Source organism: Emys orbicularis (assembly GCF_028017835.1).
Source record: "Emys orbicularis isolate rEmyOrb1 chromosome 12 unlocalized genomic scaffold, rEmyOrb1.hap1 SUPER_12_unloc_1, whole genome shotgun sequence".
NCBI classification, from domain to species: domain Eukaryota; kingdom Metazoa; phylum Chordata; order Testudines; family Emydidae; genus Emys; species Emys orbicularis.
The window spans coordinates 138,482-157,410 of NW_027045136.1; the positions used below are offsets into that span (position 1 = coordinate 138,482).

General features: G+C 65.9%; 1 protein-coding gene across 1 annotated transcript; it reads right to left on the minus strand.

The window, feature by feature from the left end:
• Positions 1-1,358: 1,358 nt before the first annotated feature.
• On the minus strand, positions 1,359-15,203 carry ZFHX2 (zinc finger homeobox 2). The gene is given in 11 exon segments (XM_065422886.1): positions 1,359-2,164; positions 2,582-3,164; positions 3,245-3,350; positions 3,352-5,632; positions 6,841-6,967; positions 7,866-8,069; positions 8,401-8,453; positions 8,752-8,817; positions 10,937-11,177; positions 11,581-11,994; positions 12,999-15,203. Coding segments are annotated over 11 exon segments (7,086 nt in total).
• Between the last annotated feature and the right edge of the window lie 3,726 nt (positions 15,204-18,929).

Below are 18,929 nucleotides of genomic sequence, written 5' to 3' on the forward strand. Positions count from 1 at the left end.
CCCCGGTGATGAGGCCGGGAAGGGGGGGAACAGCCGTCGGACGTTGGGGTGCGGCCTGGGGCTAAGTTCTCTTGGGGGGGGGCGTCTGTTAGGTCCTTGCTCGGGCCGTCGCGTGGTTGGTGGGATTTTTGGTTGTGGTGCCGCGGTAGGAGAAGCTTTGGCTTCGCGGGGCGGCGGGCGGGAGGGGGGTGAATTCGTTCCCCGGCCGGCAGCTTGGTTGGATGGGGGTTTTTGGGTGGGGAACCGGGCGCGTGGGGATCTTTTAAAGCCTTCGAAGGATGGGGGTGGGGAAGCGTCTGTCAATCCACGCCCTCCTCCCCACCCCGAAAAAATTGGGGAGCGAGGGCTGGTCCCGCGAAGCCCTCGGCCGTGAGGAGAGAGACCGGAGGGGGGATGAGCCCCCGGTCTCCTGTTTGGTTGGGGCTGGAGCCAGTGTCTGTCTGTCCGTCCGGCCCGACGAGTTCTATACACAATGGGCGGAGCATGCTCGAGGGGAGAAGAGGCAGGATATGGGGGGGGCGGATAGGGGGGACCAAGAGTTGCCCCCCCCCATTTTTCGATTCCTTGAGTTTGTCTCTCGTGCTGTCCGTTGAGTTGAGTTTTGGTTTTGGCCTGTCTTGATCGGTAACAGTATGGGGCATGTGCTGGGGGGGCACCTGGGGGGTACCTGGGAGTTGGCATGGGGGGAAGGGAGGCTGGGGGGGAAGAGAGAGGTGGGGGTGGGTCATGTGGAAGCCCTGTCTTATGTTATGTGTTGGGGGGGGCAGAGTCTGGGGCGTCTCTGGGGAGCCACCCGTGATACACGGATGGACACACGGGGAGCATGTGTGGGACCGAAGGCTGGGGGCATTTGGGGGAGCCTGCGTGGTGGGAACATGCCTGACACACACATGTGCAGAGAGGAGGGGGTGTCTGGGGGCCAGCTGTGTTGGGAACACGCCTAGCACATGTGGGGGCACCTCACCAACCTAGAAGGCGGGATGTGTGCTTTGAATTCACCCCCCCCCACACACGCACTCAGAAGTGCCAGCTCCCTACATCTGGGTTGGGAGTATGGGGGGGCAAGGAGGTATTTGGGTATGGGGGGTTGGCACATTAGGATTGGGGAGCCAGCCAGGAGCAGGTTGGGAGGGTATATGGATATGTTGGGAGCTGGCAGTAGGTGTCCCAGGTTGGGGGTCCCTCAGGACACGGGGCAGTCCTGGGCTGGGGTTCCCCAGAGTGAGGGGGTTTGGGGGCTGGCATTGGGGGTTCCAGGATGGGGGTCACCCAGGGTGGAGGGTTCCGGGAGGTGGTTCCCCAGGGCGGGGGGGGGGGGGGTCCAGGCACCCCCCATCTCCAGCTGCACCCCGCGCTGTTCATAAAGCTAGAAGCGTGGTCGAGGTAGAGTTGCTTTTTGGGCTGGGGTCCGAGTGAGGTAACTTTGCTTCCTCTTTGGCAAAGGCCAGGGCGGGGCCAGGGCCGGGGCTGGCGGCGGGGGCGGGGCTGGCCTTGCGGCGGTGGGCGCTGGAGCGGAGGTGGGCCCCCAGCGCCTCCCGCCCGCTTACCAGCACCTCGCATGCCAGGCAGTGGTAGGTGCAGACGGGCACCCGCAGCGGCGCCGGCGCCGGCTGGCCGTAGTAACAGAAGCCGGCCTGGTGGGCCGCGGCCGCCTCCTCCCCCTCGAATGCCGCCTTGCACTGGCGGCACAAGTAGCGGTGGGCCACGTCCACCGTGGAGACCCCGGCCGGCTCGGGGGCCTCGGGGGCGGGCAGCAGGCTGATGAGGGTCTGAGGTATGACGGGATTCATGGGGAACAGCCCCTTCTTCATGCCGTACAGCTGCTGGAAGTAGCCGCCGGGCAGCGGGGCGCTGAACAGGGAGGCTGGGGCGCCCGCTGGCACGGAGAAGGGCAGGAACTGGGTGCCCAGGAGGGCGGGCACCGTCGGCTTCAAACCCTTCAGGGTCTTTAGGGTGGGCGAGGTGGGGTTGGGCACGGTGCTGGGAAGTCTGGCGGCTCCGGCGACGGACACTCTGGTGGCTCCAGCGACCGACACTCCGGCGGCTCCCGGCTCCGGCTGGGTCTCCCCGGCGGGCTCCGGCGCCAAGCCGAGCTGGCTCTGAGGTAAGGGACGTCCTGGCGGCGTGGAACCCAGGAGTCCGGTGCTGGGGGCGGCGGAGGGGCCTGCTCAGAGGATGGGGAAGGGGAGGGGAAAAGCATTGTGGGGAGGTCACCATGGTGGGCTGAGTATCCCTGCCCCTCCCCCCCAGTCCCACTCTTCCCCCACCCCCCTGCACAATCACGGGAACCCCACCCCCACCCGATGGGGTCCCAGAGAGGGCAGGAAGTTGGGAAGGGGGAGGGAAATGGGGGAGCAGAGGGGAAGAGGTTCGAAGCTGGGGGGCACCGCTAGAGGAGAGGGAGTGGGGAGCATGCGGAAGGGGGACAGGAGAGGGGGACGGTGGTTGGGCCCGGGGAGGGAGAGGGAGGAGCAATGTAGAGGCGTGGGGGCATGTGGGAGGACACTTGAAGCAGGGGCAGGGAAGCCCCCTTCCCCTCCCCCCACTGACCCCACTCACCTCTCCACGCCCTGCCACTCACCTGCGGCACCGGCTGCCGGGGGCGCTCCAGGGGGGACGGGCAGGAGCGGGGGCCCTGGCGCTCCATCATGACCCTCGCTGCGCAGCTGGGCCTGCACGGCTTCCTTGAGCCGGGCCAGGTGGCCACGGGAGAACAGGTGGCCACGGCAGGAGACGTAGAAGTCGTACTTGACTTGGCAGACGGGGCACTCAGCCCGAGGCTCAGGGGGGCCCTCGGAGGGAGCCCCAGGGCCCCCCTCGCCCAAGGCCGCCTTGGCCTTCTTCTCTTTGGCCCGGGCATTCTGGAACCAGACCTGGATGACCCTTTTGGGCAGGCCGATCTCCTCACCCAGCACCTCGCACTCCTGCATGGTGGGTGTTCGGTAAGCCTCGTAACACGCCTTCATGATCTTCAGCTGCAGGCTGGACATCTGGGTCCGGTAGCGGCGCTGGCCCAGCAGATCCAGCCCGGACGCCCCCTCCGACGCCAGCCCATGCCCGCCTGGCGACTCCGGATCGGCCAAGGAGGAGGAAGAGGAGGAAGAAGAATCACTCAGATCGCCGCCGGATGGGCTCCGTGCTTCGTTCAACTCTGACGGCTCTGGCTCGGCCTGGTTGATGCTGTAGAGGACAGTGGCTGTCCCATCGTCAGAGACGCCATCAGAGACGTTGGCCATCCTGCCACCGGAGACACTGGAGGTCCCGCCACCAGAGATATTGGCCATCCCGCCGCTGGAGACACTGGAGGTCCCGCCACCAGAGACGTTGGCCATCCCACCGCCAGAGACATTGGAGGTCCCACCAACGGAGACGTTGGCCATCCCGCCACCAGGACTCAACTTGGCCAAGGAAGAGGATGGGGAGGTCTTGATGGGGGGGATCCCGGTGCTGGCGCTGCACCGGAATTGCCCCTTGCGTTCCCTGGCGCGGGTGTTTTGGAACCACACCTGCACCACCCGTTTCTTGAGCCCCACCTCCTCCGAGATACAGTCCAGCATCTTGCGGGTGGGGTTTGAGTCCTGCACGTACCAGCGGTAGAGGATGTCCAGCTGCTCCGGGAGGATGGTGGTGCGGAGACGCTTGTCTCGCGGAGGTTCCCCTTCGCCGCCGCTCCCGCCGCCCGGCGACTGGCTCCCGTCCTCGTGCTTCCTCTTCATGGGCGCCCCCTGGCTGTGGGGCAGCTCCGGCAGCGGGTCATGAGGGGCCAGGAGTGCTGAGCCATGGACTCCTGGTGGATCGGAGGAGAATGTGGGGGCGTTGCTCTCCAGGGGCTCCATGGCTCCATCACTCACTGGCTGATCTTCCTTGGGGTCTCCATCGCCCCTTGGTGCCTCTTCCTCCTCTTCCTCCTCCTCTTCCTCAGCTGGTGGCTCAGGCTCTTCCTCCGGCTCCTCTTCCTCCGGCTCTTCCTCTCCTTCTTCCTCCTCCTCCTCATTGCCTTCCGCTGAGGGCCGGTCGTCATAGCATTTCTTGAGATGCCGCACCAGGTCGAAGATGCACCAGAAGGCGGCTTGGCATTTCTTACAGCTGGGTTGGCTGGTGACGGTGCCCCCTCCGGCACCCCCAGCCTCGGCGCCATTCTTCCGGGCCTTCTGCCGGGCATTCTGGAACCACACCACGATGACCCGGTTGGCCAAGCCCAGGAGGACGGAGAGACGCTCCACCTCGCCATCCTTGGGGTAGGCGCTGGCTTCAAAGAAGGACTGGAGAGCCTGCGATTGGAACTCGGTGAATTTGGTGCGGGAGAACCGCCGGCTCGACTGACCGTCCCGGGATGGGTCTGTCCCTGCTTCCTCTTCCTCACCCCGGACCCACCGCCCTTCAGCTTCGGGCAGTGCCGGGGGCACCACCACCGGCACTGGCTGCATCAGGAAGGGAGGGCAGAGAGGGGTGATGCCCGGGGGCACCAGGGGTGTCTCCGTGGGGGCAGTGCCCTCGGTCGGCGGGTACATGCTGTCGTAGGTCTTCCGAAACTGGGCGGCATAGCGGCTGAGGGCCTCGAAGGGCAGGAAGCGCCGGTGAACATGTTCCTCGTGCGTCTTCAGGATGAGCATGTTGGAGAAGACCTTCCCGCACGTGCCGCACCGCAGCTTCTCGGCTGGGGGGCGGGGCAGCGGGGCCACCGGAGGGGGAGCCGCGCCCCCCACCCCCTGCTTGCCCTCGTTGTACTGGATCACCAGCTCAAAGCCGAAGTTCTCCAGCAGAGCCTTGGCCGCCGGGTGGGAGGCCACGTTGGCTTCCTCTCCGCCAGCGTCCTCCTCCGTCTCCGGTTTGGCTGGGGCAGGTGGCGGGGGTGGCGGTGGAGGGGGCGGCTCCTTGGGCGGAGCCAGGATCAGCGGGGCGGACGGGGCCGGCAGGGCCAGGGCCGGCGCTGCCAGAGCGAGCTTGGGCGCTCCCTTGAGGTCGTGCAGGTAGAAGGGCAGGAGGAGCTGCTGCTGTTGCAGCTTGAGGAGCGATTCCGGCACAACTGGGAACGGCGGCAGCAGCGGCGGGGAGAAGAGCGGTGCTGGGAAGGGCAGCGCCGTCGGCACCTCCAGGATCTTGGGGGGTTCGGCTTCGGTGGGGGGCACCGGGGCTGCCTCCCCCACCTCCCCTGCCTCCGGCGCCTCTCCTTTGCTGGCGGCCTCCGCCTTGGCCACCCGGGAGCGGGTCTGGTGGAGCACCGAGCGCATGTGGATCTCGAGGGTGGAGCTCTGGTTGTAGGACACCCGGCACGTGGTGCATTTGTAGGGCTTGTCGGAGGAGGGTTGGGGGGCACCGGGGGCCCCCGAGTCGCCCCGGGATGGGGCGGTGGGGTCGGATGAAGCCTTCTTCATCTTGTGGAGGTGGGAGACAGAGTTGTAGTGGACCAGCAGGATGTTCTTCTGGGTGAAGGACTCTTTGCACACCGTGCACTTGTAGGGCCGCGACGGATCCAAGAACTTGTCCAGGGCGAAGTTGGTGGCTTTCCGGTAGGACAGGGGGTGCCGCGGGTCCTGCAGGGCCGGTGAGGTCTCGGGGGGGCGCTGCTGCTCTTCAGAGGGGGCCGGAAGCTGGACAGCGGCTTCCTCCTCCGGGTCCTCGGCCTTCGGAGCTGGGGGGGAGGCCGGGTGGGGTGGGGGGGGTGAGGGGGCAGGGGGGAGTGGGGCTGAGGTGGCAGCATCTCCAGCAGGGGGCGCTGCAGGGGGAGCGAGAGAAAGGTGGGGGGGAATCAATAACGGAGGGTCCAATAACCCCAACTCCAGCCCCCCAGGGGTGAACTCTCCCCAGGGCCGGCTCTACCTTTTTTGCCGCCCCAAGCAGCAAAAAAAAGCGCCGGCCCGCCGTAACACCCCGCCCCCAGCGCCACCCCGCCGAAACCCCCCCCGCCGAGCGCCGCGCCGCCGAACAGCCTCTGCCCCACGCAGAGCGCCGCCGAACACCCCCTGCCGAGCGCTGCGCCGCCGAACACCCCCCGCCCCTCGCGGAGCACCGCGCCGCCAAACACACCCCGCGGAGCGCCGCGCTGCCGAAAGCCCCCCCCATGGAGCACCGCCAAACACACCCCGCGGAGCGCTGCGCTGCCGAAAGCCCCCCCCCCGCCGAGTGCCACGCCGCCCCTTACCAGGTGCCGCCCCAAGCATGTGCTTGGTTGCCTGGTGCCTGGAGCCGGCCCTGACCCTCCCCCATCCCCAATTCCCTCCGCAATCCCTGGCCATCCTCCGTCTCCCCGCCCAGCCCCAGGACAGGTCCCAGCCATGCCCTGTCTCCCCGCCCGGCCCCAGGGGGCGCTGTGCCAGGGGGTCCCCACACTGCCCCATCTCCCTACCCGGCCCCAGGGTGCGCTGTGCCAGGGGGGCCCCACACTGCCCCATCTCCCCGCCCGGCCCCAGGGGGCGCTTTGCCAGGGGGTCCCCTGCCCCGTCTCCCCGCCCGACCCCAGAGGGTGCTGTGCCAGGGGGTCTCTACACTGCCCCATCTCCCCACCCGGCCCCAGGGTGCGCTGTGCCAAGGGGGCCCCACACTGCCCCGTCTCCCCGCCCGGCCCCAGGGGGCGCTGTGCCAGGGGGTCCCCTGCCCCGTCTCCCTGCCCGGCCCCAGGGGAAGCTGTGCCAGGGGGTCCCCACACTGCCCCATCTCCCTACCCGGCCCCAGGGTGCGCTATGCCAGGGGGGCCCCACACTGCCCCATCTCCCCGCCCGGCCCCAGGGGGCGCTGTGCCAGGGGGTCCCCTGCCCCGTCTCCCCGCCCGACCCCAGGGGGTGCTGTGCCAGGGGGGCCCCACACTGCCCCATCTCCCCACCCGGCCCAAGGGTCGCTCACCTGTGGGTGCCAATTCACACTCCCCCCCGCACTCAGGGTTGGGGGCTGCTCCTGCCTCTGGGGGCTCAGGGGCAGGACTGGGGCTGGGTAGGACTTTGGTGGCAAAGTTCATCTCCACAGTGGTGGCCTGGGGAGAGAATGAAACAGGAGAATTCAATGAGTGCAAAGTTATACCAGGCCTGGACCCCATCTCCCAGCCTGGCACTGGGGGGCGCTGTGCTCTGGGGTCCCAGCCCGGCACTAGGGGGCACTGTGCCGTGGGGGGGGTCCCAGCCCGGCACTAGGCGGCGCTGTGCCGTGGGGGGGTCCCAGCCTGGCACTAGGGGGCGCTGTGCCGTGGGGGATCCCAGCCCGGCACTAGGGGGCGCTGTGCCAGGGGAGGTCCCAGCCCGGCACTAGGGGGCGCTGTGCTGTGGGAGGGGTCCCAGCCCGGCACTAGGGGGCGCTGTGCTCTGGGGGGGGTGCCAGCCCAGCACTAGGGGGCGCTGTGCCGTGGGGGAGGTCCCAGCCCGGCACTAGGGGGCGCTGTGCCGTGGGGGGGGGGGTCCCAGCCCGGCACTAGGGGGCGCTGTGCTGTGGGGGGGGGGTCCCAGCCCGGCACTAGGGGGCGCTGTGCCGTGGGGGTCCCAGCCCGGCACTAGGGGGCGCTGTGCCGTGGGGGGTCCCAGCCCGGCACTAGGGGGCGCTGTGCTCTGGGGTCCCAGCCCGGCACTAGGGGCGCTGTGCCGGGGGTCCCAGCCCGGCACTAGGGGGCGCTGTGCCGTGGGGGGTCCCAGCCCGGCACTAGGGGGCGCTGTGCCGTGGAGGGTCCCAGCCCGGCACTAGGGGGCGCTGTGCCGTGGGGGGTCCCAGCCCGGCACTAGGGGGCGCTGTGCCGTGGGGGGGTCCCAGCCCGGCACTAGGGGGCGCTGTGCTCTGGGGGGTCCCAGCCCGGCACTAGGGGGCGCTGTGCTGTGGGGGGTCCCAGCCCGGCACTAGGGGCGCTGTGCTGTGGGGGGTCCCAGCCCGGCACTAGGGGCGCTCACCACAAGCAGCAGCTTCTCCACGCATTCAGGCACCACGTTGTGGATGTGACTGAGGTGGACGCGCAGGCTGCCTCTGCCCACCAGCTGCTCCTCCTGGCACAGCGGGCAGCGGTAGGTCGGCTGCAGGGCATGCTGGGACACGGCGTGGCTGCGCACCCCCGCCGGCGCCCGGCTCACGTAGCTGCAGTACGGGCAGCAGAACACCTGGGTGGGGGGCGGCGGAGAGAGGGGTTGTCAGATCATATGGGAGGGGCCCAGGCGTTTGGGACAGGGGAAAAGGACCCAGGCATCCGGGATGGGGGAAAGGGATCCAGAATCCGGGACAGCTGTCCTGCAGCTCCTGGTCCCAGGGGGTGGGCCAGGGAGAGACAGGGATGGGCAAAAGCGGACCCAGGAGTCCGGGATGGGGGAAAGAGACTCGGGCATCTAGGACAGCAGCCCTGCAGCTGTCAGGCCTTGGGGCGTGGTGGAGGGACCAGGATTGGACCCAGGTGTCCGGGACGGGGAGTTGCCCCCTCCCACTTGGGGTGCTCACCGTGGTCTGGGTTTCCCCGGCTGCTCGGCTCTTCGTCTCGGTCTCGTCCAGTCCTGCAGTGTGTGGGGGGTGGTGTTAGCGACTTGCTCTGCTTCCCCTCCCCTCCCGCCCAACCTGCCCCCCCCCTTCTGCCCTAGGCCCTGCCCCTCTCCCCCGGCACCCGCCAAGCCAAGCTCCCTCCGGGTTGGGCCCAGGCTTGGGGGAGAGGGCGGAGCACGTGTGGGGTCAGGGGCCCCCCCCACCCGGCCTAGGCCGCCCAGCTCCAGGAGAGTCAAGCAGGGAGGGCAAAGCTGGAATCTCACATGGGGGTGCAGGAACCCAGGTGTCCTGCGAGGGGGAGGGGCCACTCACCTGGGGGCGGGGCTTTGTTCAGAGTCTCTTTCTCGGGGGTCCTGGGCTCAGAGGCTGATTCCTTCCCTGGTGGGGGGGCAGACGGGATGGATTAGGGGACTGGGAGCAGTGGGGTGGGGGCGGGGGCATGATGTGATTGATGAAACGCTCCCCCCCCCCCCGCTTCGTTCCCCGCATCCCTGCATCAGCTTTGTTAGACTGGCCCCAGAACCAGATGGTGCAACTCACTCCCAACCCGCAGCCCCTGCTAGCCCAGCCCCGGGCTCCCCCCCAGCGCTGCCGGTGCCCCTCACTCCCGACCCGCAGCCCCTGCTAGCCCAGCCCTGCCCCCCAAGCCCTGCCCGGTGCCCCTCACTCCCGACCAACCCAGCCCTGCCGGTGCCCCTCACTCCCGACCCGCAGCCCCCTGCTAGCCCAGCCCTGGGCTCCCCCCCAGCCCTGCCGGTGCCCCTCACTCCCGACCAGCCCAGCCCTGCCGGTGCCCCTCACTCCCAACCCGCAGCCCCTGCTAGCCCAGCCCTGGGCTCCCCCCCAGCCCTGCCGGTGCCCCTCACTCCCGACCAGCCCAGCCCTGCCTGTGCCCCTCACTCCCAACCCACAACCCCTGCTAGCCCAGCCCTGGGCTCCCCTCCAGCCCTGCCGGTGCCCCTCATTCCCGACCCGCAACCCCCTGCTAGCCCAGCCCTGGGCTCCCCCTCAGCCCTGCCGGTGCCCCTCACTCCCAACCCGCAGCCCCCTGCCAGCCCTGCCCTGCCCCCCCCAGCCCTGCCGGTGCCCCTCACTCCCGACCCGCAGCCCCCTGCTAGCCCAGCCCTGGGCTCCCCCCCAGCCCTGCCCGGTGCCCCTCACTCCCGACCAGCCCAGCCCTGTCCGGTGCCCCTCACTCCCAACCCGCAGCCCCTGCTAGCCCAGCCCTGGGCTCCCCCACAGCCCTACCGGTGCCCCTCACTCCCGACCCGCAGCCCCCTGCTAGCCCAGCCCTGGGCTCCCTCCCAGCCATGCTAGTGCCCCTCATTCCCGACCCGCAACCCCCTGCTAGCCCAGCCCTGGGCTCCCCCCCAGCCCTGCCCGGTGCCCCTCACTCCCGACCAGCCCAGCCCTGCCGGTGCCCCTCACTCCCGACCCAAAACCCCCTGCTAGCCCAGCCCCTCACTCCCCCCCAGCCCTGCCTGTGCCCCTCACTCCCAACCCGCAGCCCCCTGCTAGCCCAGCCCTGGGCTCCCCCCCAGCCCTGCCGGTGCCCCTCACTCCCGACCCGCAACCCCTGCTAGCCCAGCCCTGGGCTCCCCCCAGCCCTACCGGTGCCCCTCACTCCCGACCCGCAACCCCCTGCTAGCCCAGCCCTGGGCTCCCCCCCAGCCCTGCCGGTGCCCCTCACTCCCGACCCGCAACCCCCTGCTAGCCCAGCCCTGGGCTCCCCCCCAGCCCTGCCTGTGCCCCTCACTCCCAACCAGCCCAACCCTGCCGGTGCCCCTCACTCCCGACCCGCAGCCCCCTGCTAGCCCAGCCCTGGGTTCCCCCCCAGCCCTGCCGGTGCCCCTCACTCCCGACCCGCAACCCCCTGCTAGCCCAGCCCTGAGCTCCCCCCCAGCCCTGCCGGTGCCCCTCACTCCCGACCCGCAGCCCCTGCTAGCCCAGCCCTGGGCTCCCCCACAGCCCTACCGGTGCCCCTCATTCCCGACCCGCAACCCCTGCTAGCCCAGCCCTGGGCTCCCCCTCAGCCCTACCGGTGCCCCTCACTCCCGACCCGCAACCCCCTGCTAGCCCAGCCCTGGGCTCCCCCCCAGACCAGCTCTACCAATGCCCTTCACTCCCAAACTGCAACCCCCCAGGTTCAGGGGGGCGGGAAGGGGGGGCAGATTCTGGGAACCTCGCAGGGGCTGTCAGTTACACAGAGATAATTTCTCTCTTTCTCTGGCTCATTTTTTTCCTGTTCCTTCGTTCTCCCTGCTGGTTGCTAGGCAACGAGTCCCGGTGTCTGTCATAATCCATTAGGAGGGGAGAGTTTCTCCGCAGCCGCTTCGCGCTTGAATGTGTCCCAGGGCGGCATGAGAATTAAACACCAAGGGGGGTGGGGAACAGCGGCCGTGACGACATTCCTCACTCCCGACCCACAGCCCCATGCGCTGCCAGCCCTGGGCTCCCCCCTTTCCCAGCTCACTCCTGACCCATAGCCCCTGGGTACCGGTGCTCCGTGGCACGGGCTCGGCCAGGCGGATGCATCTCTCCAGGGCCATGGTGCCCTCGTCTGTGGGTCGCCCGCCCTGCAGCAGGTGGAGGCGGTGCTGGCCGTGGGCGTCACGGTGCCGGGGGGCCCGCAGGTGGCACAACATGGCGAGGCAGGAAGGAGCGGTGGTGTTGCAGAGCAGGCAGTGGAAGTGGGGGGGGTCGGGACCCAGTGCCGACGCCTCCAACTCCAGCAGGAACTGGGGTGGGGAGAGAGAGATCAGAGGTGTTGGGGGGAGCCCCTCCCCAACCCTGCCCCCCCCAGTGTATATCCCTCCCCCCAGCACTCCCCTCCTGGCTTCCCTCCCCCCCCCCGAACCGATGGGTCCCCCCTCTGTTGGTTGCCTCACCCCCATGCCTGGTTGCCACGCCCTCACCTTTCATTCCCCGCCTGCAATGCATGGCAGCTGCGCCCTCTCATAGGCCAGTCACACACCTCATGCCCCACCCCTTCTGCTGTAGCCCCGCCCTCCTCTGCTCACCTTGTATCTTGGCTTGCCCTCCTCTTGTCCCCTCCCATCCCCTCTAGCCCCGCCCCCTCCCACAGGCCTGCCTCATCCTTACCTTGAAGCCCCACCCTTCCCCATAGCCCCGCCCCCTCACCTTGTAGCTTCGCTCGCCCTCCTCGTGCCCTGCCCCCCGCACGTGCAGCCGCATCTTCTCCTTGCTGTTGGTCTCGTAGTCGCAGAGATTGCAGCGCAGGTGGAGGGGGGGCGGGGCGGGGGCGGGGCCAGGCTGCAGCTCAGCCCCTGCGGGGGTGGCGGTGGGCAAGGCCCCGCCCCCCTCGCGCAGGTGGGCGGCCAGCTGGTACTTGTGGGCGTGCTTGTCGGTCTTGAGGTGCAGCTGGAAGTTGGCCTTGAGCTGGGTGCCGTAGGCGCAGAGCCGGCAGCGGTGGAGATCCCCCGCCACCTCCTTCCACTCAGCCTCGGGCAGCCGGCGCGGAGCGGTGGAGTGGCGAAGTAGCTCCTCCACACTGTCCGTGCCGAAGCGCTGGCACACCAGGCAGCCGAAGAGCCGCTCCGATGCCACCAGCGCAGCCAGTGGCGGGGAGGCAGGGGCCAGTGGGGGCGGAGGACATGGGGATGGGGAAAGCGGCACCGGAGCCACTGGCGGTGGGGCAGAGAGAGAACAAGACAAGGGAAAAGAGAAAGAGGAAAAGGAAGAATGAATGAGAGGCAAAGGAACGAGTAAAAGGAAGAAATAATGATAGGAAAGGGAAGAATGAATGCGAAAGAAAGGAATAAAGAATGAATAAGAAATTGAAAGAAAATGAACAAGAGAATGAATAAAAGAGAGAAGGAAAGAATGAACAAATGAGGGAGAGGGAAGACAAAAAGAATGAACAAATGAAACAGGAAGAAATGAGCAAGAAAGACAGCCAGAAAGGGGAAACAATTGAAAGAATGAATAGAGAGGAAAGAGAGAAAGAATGAATGTGTGTGAGCAAGAAAGGAGGAATGAAAGAACAAATGAATGTATAAGAAAGAGAATGGGTAAGAAACAATGAATGAATGAGAGAGAAAAGGAAAGAACAAAAGTAAAAACAGGAATGAATAAAAAATGAAAGTGGAAGGAAGGAAGGAATGAAAAGAAAGAGAGAGTGAAATGTAGAAAAGATAGACAGAAGAGAATGGATGAAATCTGTTAATATTGACCTGAAAAGACATTTTCCCTACTGCCCCCACAAACTCTCTTGGGGGATCCCAGCCTTTCCAGCCCCCTCCAGGTTATCAGTGTCCTTCCCCATGGAAGGAGGAAGGGGAATGGTGGAATGGAGCAGGAGGGAGGGGGTGGGGCTCTCAGAGGTGGGAGTAGGGTTGGGAAGGGGGCATGGAGCTCACTGGTGGGGTGGACATGGGGAGACATGGGGAGGAAGGAGAGACATGGGAGCATGTGAACAGGGATCCCCCTATTGATGGCCATCCTGAAGTTGGACCCCATTTTTGGCCAACCCAATGTCGACTCAGTTGTTGGCCAACCCAACATTGACCCCACTGTTGGCCAACTCACCCAAAATTAACTACTGTGGGGAATGGGGGGCACAGTGTGGGCAGAAGGTCACTGGCGGTGATGGTGGTGGCAGTGGAAGATGTGAAGACATGGTGTGAGGCAAAGGGCCGCAGCCCCTTACCTGGTGCTGAAACCGCCCCCTTCCTCCCAGCGGGACCCAGTGGGTGGAAGCCATTGAGCAGCAGCTGTGCTGGTTCCATGGGCTTCTCCACCCGCAGTCCCGGGATGGCGCCGGTGGCTCCTGCATGGTGGTGGCCGTGGTGGTGACCCAGAGCCTGCACCCCATAGAACTGGAAGAGCTCGGTCTGTGGCTGCTGTTTCCCCCCACTGCTGCCCCCCGGCTGTCCCAGGAGCCCGGGCAAGGCCAATGGCAGCCCTTGGTGGAGGAGAAGCACATTCTGCATGTGCTTTTCCGATGTCATGTGGATGCGAAGGTTGCGGGAGATGCCGGTCTCATAGCTGCAGACTTTGCACTGCCAGGATGTCTTGCTTTTGGTCTCTTTCTCCTCAGGGGCCACCGGGGTCGGGGCTGTGGGGGTGGCTGGGGGCACTGGCTGGGCCCCGCCGCTCGTGTTGGCCTGGAAACCCTGAAGGTTGGCTAGATGCTTGTCCGACTGCATGTGGATGCTGAGGTTCCCCTTGGTGGTGGTGGAGTAGTTGCAAGCCTCACAGCGGTACGGCTTATAGCCACAGTTGTAGCTCTCACCCCGGGCCAGGCGCGGGTGGGGGCCTCCGGCACTGCAGTAGGCGCAGTGGCTGTTGCTCTCAGGATGCTTCTCCTTCATGTGGACATCCAGGGTCTGCTGGTACTTGTAGTGCCAGTTGCATTTGGGGCACTTGAGGGTTTTGCAGGAGTTGCGGGAATGCAGCAGAGACATGTGGCCAGAGAGACTGAGCCCAGGATAGGCCATGGCCGTGTAATCATCCCCAAAGCCAAGAGGGACCCCTCCAGTGTTGGGGTTGACCCCGCTGTTGGCCAACCCAACATTGGACTCACTGTTGGACTCATTGAGCTCGGTGTTGGCCTTCCCTGGCGGTGGGTCATCCGGGACGTTGGTGCCTCTGGGTGGGCTTTGGCCGTGTGAGCTTTGGTCCGGCAGAAGCCTCAGCCCATCCTCTTCTTCCTTCCTGCCTTCAGCCTTCTCCTCCTGTTGCTCCTCCTCCTCTCCCTCGTTGGCCCAGTCCACGCCGCCGGCCCTTGAATCTTTGGCATTGGGTGGCTTGCGTCCTTCTTGGGGGCTTCTCTCCTCCTCCTCCTCCTCCTTCATTACATTCACCCATCCACTACACATTCCGGCGCTGAGGTCCACCCCGCTGGTGGGGTTATTTGGTTCTAGGAAGCTGAGGGCAGTGCCCTGGAGCATGGCGGGGACTCCTTGGGACAGGGCCCGGCGCTCCCCGGGGCTGAGCCGCACCCCATGGGCTGAGAGGGCGTGGGATGCCAAGGAGCGGCTCTGTCGGAAGGAGAGACGGCAGGCCAAGCACAGCCACGGTGGCCATGATGGTTCTTCCTCTTGGCCAACTTTGGCTTCCCCCTCCCCGTCGGTGACGGCATCTTTGGGTTCGGTGGGAGAGTTTTTGGCAGAGGTGGTGGGAGCAGAGGCCCTGGCTAGTCGGTAGCTGCGGAAGGCGCCGGATGGGGGCTGCTCGCCCGGCGCTGAGGTATTCTGGGACATTTGGTCAGTAGACGTAAAGCCTTGGTTGGGGCCGCCATCTTGGACGTGGAGGGTGGACACCGGCAGGGTTGCCGTGGCGCCAGGGTAGCCCTTTGGTAAGAGAACATGGCCGCCGCTGAGGAGATAGGCTGAGCCATCAGGGAAGAAGAGCAGATGGGCTGTGCTGCCACCATCTTCCGCATCCTCTTCATCATCATCATTGCCTTCTTCCTCCTCCTCCTTGGCATCTTCCCTGGGGGCAGAGGGATGGAGGAGGGACGGGCTTGGTGCTACTAGGCCGAAGCCTGCCTGGAGTTGTGGGGCGGACAAGATGGCCGCTGGGAGATTGGCGGGACCTGGTTCCGGCTGGGGGACGGGGCTGGGCCTCATGGTCTCAGCAGGGGAAGGGGAGGCGGAGGGGGGGTCCGGCAGGGAGGGTTCTTTGGTGGCTGGAGGGGCGGAGGGGTCCTGAGGTGGCCAGCCCGCAGCCCTGGCATCCTGCCCGTCGGCCGGGGGGGCAGAGGAGGAGGAGGAGGAGGCAGAGTTAGAGGGAGCGTCCATGGCGGTGGAGGCAGGAGGCGCGTGGAGGGGTCATCTCAGCGCAGGAGCCGAGACCCTGCGGGGGGAGGGGGGAAGAACAGAGTGAGAGAGGGAGGGTGAGAAAAATGGAGTGCTTGGGAGCCCCCTACCCCTACCCCCGTCCCCTTCCCCATCCACTCAGCCATGACCTGGCTCCGGCTGGGACCATTATCCGCATGGAATGAGGAAGGGTGAGCAGAGCCCCTAGGGGCAGTGGCTACTACTGCATCCCCCCACACCGGCTACCAGGGCCCCAGGACTCCGCTCCACCCATCCCCTGTAGGGGGCACCGGCTCCTATCCAGCCCCAGTGCTGGGGACTGGCTGGTTGGGGGTGGGGGGGCGCGGAGAATGGGACATGGGGCCTGTCCCCTCAATGGGGCACTGGCTAGAGGATTGGGGTACCAGTTGGGGAGGGACTGGCGGGGAGGGGGGAGGTTGTTTAAATTGCAAATAAGAGTCACCCAGGCTGGAGGAGGAATTTCCATTGCAAATGGAGCTGGACACAGGCTGGGAGCCACTGGCGGGGGGCAGGACACAGGGGAGGGGCTGAGAACCACTGGGGGCACTTGGTGGGCTCGCGCTGAGAGACAGAATCGCCAGGGCATGAGAGCCCTGAGACCAGTTGGCTCAGGGGAAACCGGGCCCAAGAGCTGCAAAATGCACCTCCACCTCCTTGATAGATAGATAGATAGATAAGTAAGGGGATGGATGGATGGAGGGGGTGTATGGGGATGGATGGATGGATGCGTAGGTGCAGGGGGTGGATGGACAAAGATGGATGGATGGGTGGATGGGGACAGGTGGGTGGGTGGATGGATGGATGGATAGAGGGGGTATATGAGGATGGATGGATGGGTGGGTGGATGGGGACAGGTGGGTGTCTGGATAGGTGGGTGGGTGCAGGGGGTGGATGGGGACAGGTGGGTGGATGGATGGATAGGAGGGTGGGTGGATGCGGGGGTGGATGGGGACAGGTGGGTGGATCGATAGGAGGGTGGGTGGGTGCAGGGGGTGCATGGATGGATGAATAGGAGGGTGGATGGGTGCAGGGGGTGGATAGAGAGAGGTGGGTGGATGGATGGATGGATGGATGGATAGGAGGATGGATGGGTGCAGGGGGTGGATGGATGGATGGATAGGAGGGTGGATGGGTGCAGGGGGTGGGTAGGGACGGTGGATGGAGGGAGGGAGGGAGGGTGGGGACTGTGGGTGCGTGGATGGATGGAGGGATGGATGGATAGGAGGGTGGGTGGGTGCAGGGGGTGGATGGATGGATAGGAGGGTGAATGGGTGCAGGGGGTGGGTGGGGATGGTGGGTGGATGGATGGATAGGAGGGTGGATGGGTGCAGGGGGTGGGTGGGGACAGTGGTTGGATGGATGGATGGATGGATGGATAGGAGGGTGGATGGGTGCAGGGATGGATGGATAGGAGGGTGAATGGGTGCAGGGGGTGGGTGGGAATGGTAGGTGGATGCATGGATGGATGGATGGATGGATAGGAGGGTGGATGGGTGCAGGGGGTGGGTGGGAATGGTGGGTGGATGCATGGATGGATGGATGGATAGGAGGGTGGGTGGGTGCAGGGGGCGGATGGGGACAGGTGGGTGGATGGATGGATAGGAGAATGGATGGGTGCAGGGGGTGGATGGGGACAGGTGGGTGGGTGGATGGATGGATGGATAGGAGGGTGGATGGGGACAGGTGGGTGGATGGATAGGAGCGTGGGTGGGTGCAGGGGGTGGATGGGGACAGGTGGGTGGGTGGATGGATGGATGGATAGGAGGGTGGATGGGTGCAGGGGGTGGGTGGGTGGGTAGATGGATGGATGGATAGGAGGATGGATGGGTGCAGGGGGTGGGTGGGTATATGGATGGATAGGAGGGTGGATGGGTGCAGGATGTGGGTGGGTAGATGGATGGATCGATAGGAGGGTGGGTGGGTGCAGGGGGTGGGTGGATGGATGGATGGATAGGAGGGTGGATGGGTGCAGGGGGTGGGTGGGTAGATGGATGGATGGATGGATAGGAGGGTGGATGCGTGCAGGGGGTGGGTGGTTGGGTAGATGGATGGATGGATAGGAGGGTGGATGGGTGCAGGGGGTGGGTGGGTAGATGGATGGATGGATGGATAGGAGGGTAGGTGGATGGGTGCAGGGGGTGGGTGGGGATGGTGGGTGGATGGATGGATGGATGGATGGATTGATGGAGGGTGGATGGGTGCAGGGGGTGGGTGGGGACAGTGGGGGGCGACAGGTGGATGGATGGATAGGAGGGTGGATGGGGACAGGTGGGTGGATGGATAGGAGCGTGGGTGGGTGCAGGGGGTAGATGGGGACAGGTGAGTGGGTGGATGGATGGATGGATAGGAGGGTGGATGGGTGCAGGGGGTGGGTGGGTGGGTAGATGGATGGATAGGAGGATGGATGGGTGCAGGGGGTGGGTGGGTAGATGGATGGATGGATGGATAGGAGGGTGGATGGGTGCAGGGGGTGGGTGGTTGGGTAGATGGATGGATGGATAGGTGGGTGGATGGGTGCAGGGGGTAGGTGGGTAGATGGATGGATGGATGGATAGGAGGGTAGGTGGATGGGTGCAGGGGGTGGGTGGGGATGGTGGGTGGATGGATGGAGGGAGAGTGGGTGGTTGGATGGATGGATGGATAGGAGGGTGGATGGGTGCAGGGGGTGGGTGGGGACGGTGGATGGATGGATAGATGGAGGGAGGGTGGGTGGGTGGATGGATGGATGGAGGGTGGATGGGTGCAGGGGGTGGGTTGGTGGGGACAGGTGGATGGATGGATAGGACGGTGGGTGGATGGGTGCAGGGGGTGGGTGGGGACAGTGGGTGGATGGATGGATAGGAGGGTGGGTGGGTGGGTGGATGGATGGATGGATAGGAGGGTGGATGGGTGCAGGGGGTGGGTGGGGACGGTGGATGGATGGATAGATGGAGGGAGGGTGGGTGGATGGATGGATGGAGGGAGGGTGGATGGGTGCAGGGGGTGGGTTGGTGGGGACAGGTGGATGGATGGATAGGAGGGTGGGTGGATGGGTGCAGGGGGAGGGTGGGCACGGTGGGTGGATGGATGGATAGGAGGGTGGGTGGGTGGATGGATGGATGGATGGATAGGAGGGTGGATGGGTGCAGGGGGTGGGTGGGGACGGTGGATGGAGGGAGGGAGGGTGGGTGGATGGATGGATGGATAGGAGGGTGGATGGGTGCAGGAGGTGGGTAGGGATGGTGGGTGGATGGATGGATGGAGGGTGGGTGGGTGGGGAGGGTGGGTGGATGGATGGATGGATAGGAGAATGGATGGGTGCAGGGGGTGGATGGATGGATGGATGGATAGGAGCATGGGTGGGTGCAGGGGGTGGATGGGGACAGGTGGGTGGGTGGATGGATGGATGGATAGGAGGGTGGATGGGTGCAGGGGGTGGATGGGGACAGGTGGATGGATGGATAGGAGGGTGGGTGGATGGGTGCAGGGGGTGGGTGGGGACGGTGGGTGGATGGATGGATGGATGGATAGGAGAATGGATGGGTTCAGGGGGTGGATGGATGGATGGATGGATAGGAGCATGGGTGGGTGCAGGGGGTGGATGGGGACAGGTGGGTGGGTGGATGGATGGATGGATAGGAGGGTGGATGGGTGCAGGGGGTGGATGGGGACAGGTGGATGGATGGATAGGAGGGTGGGTGGATGGGT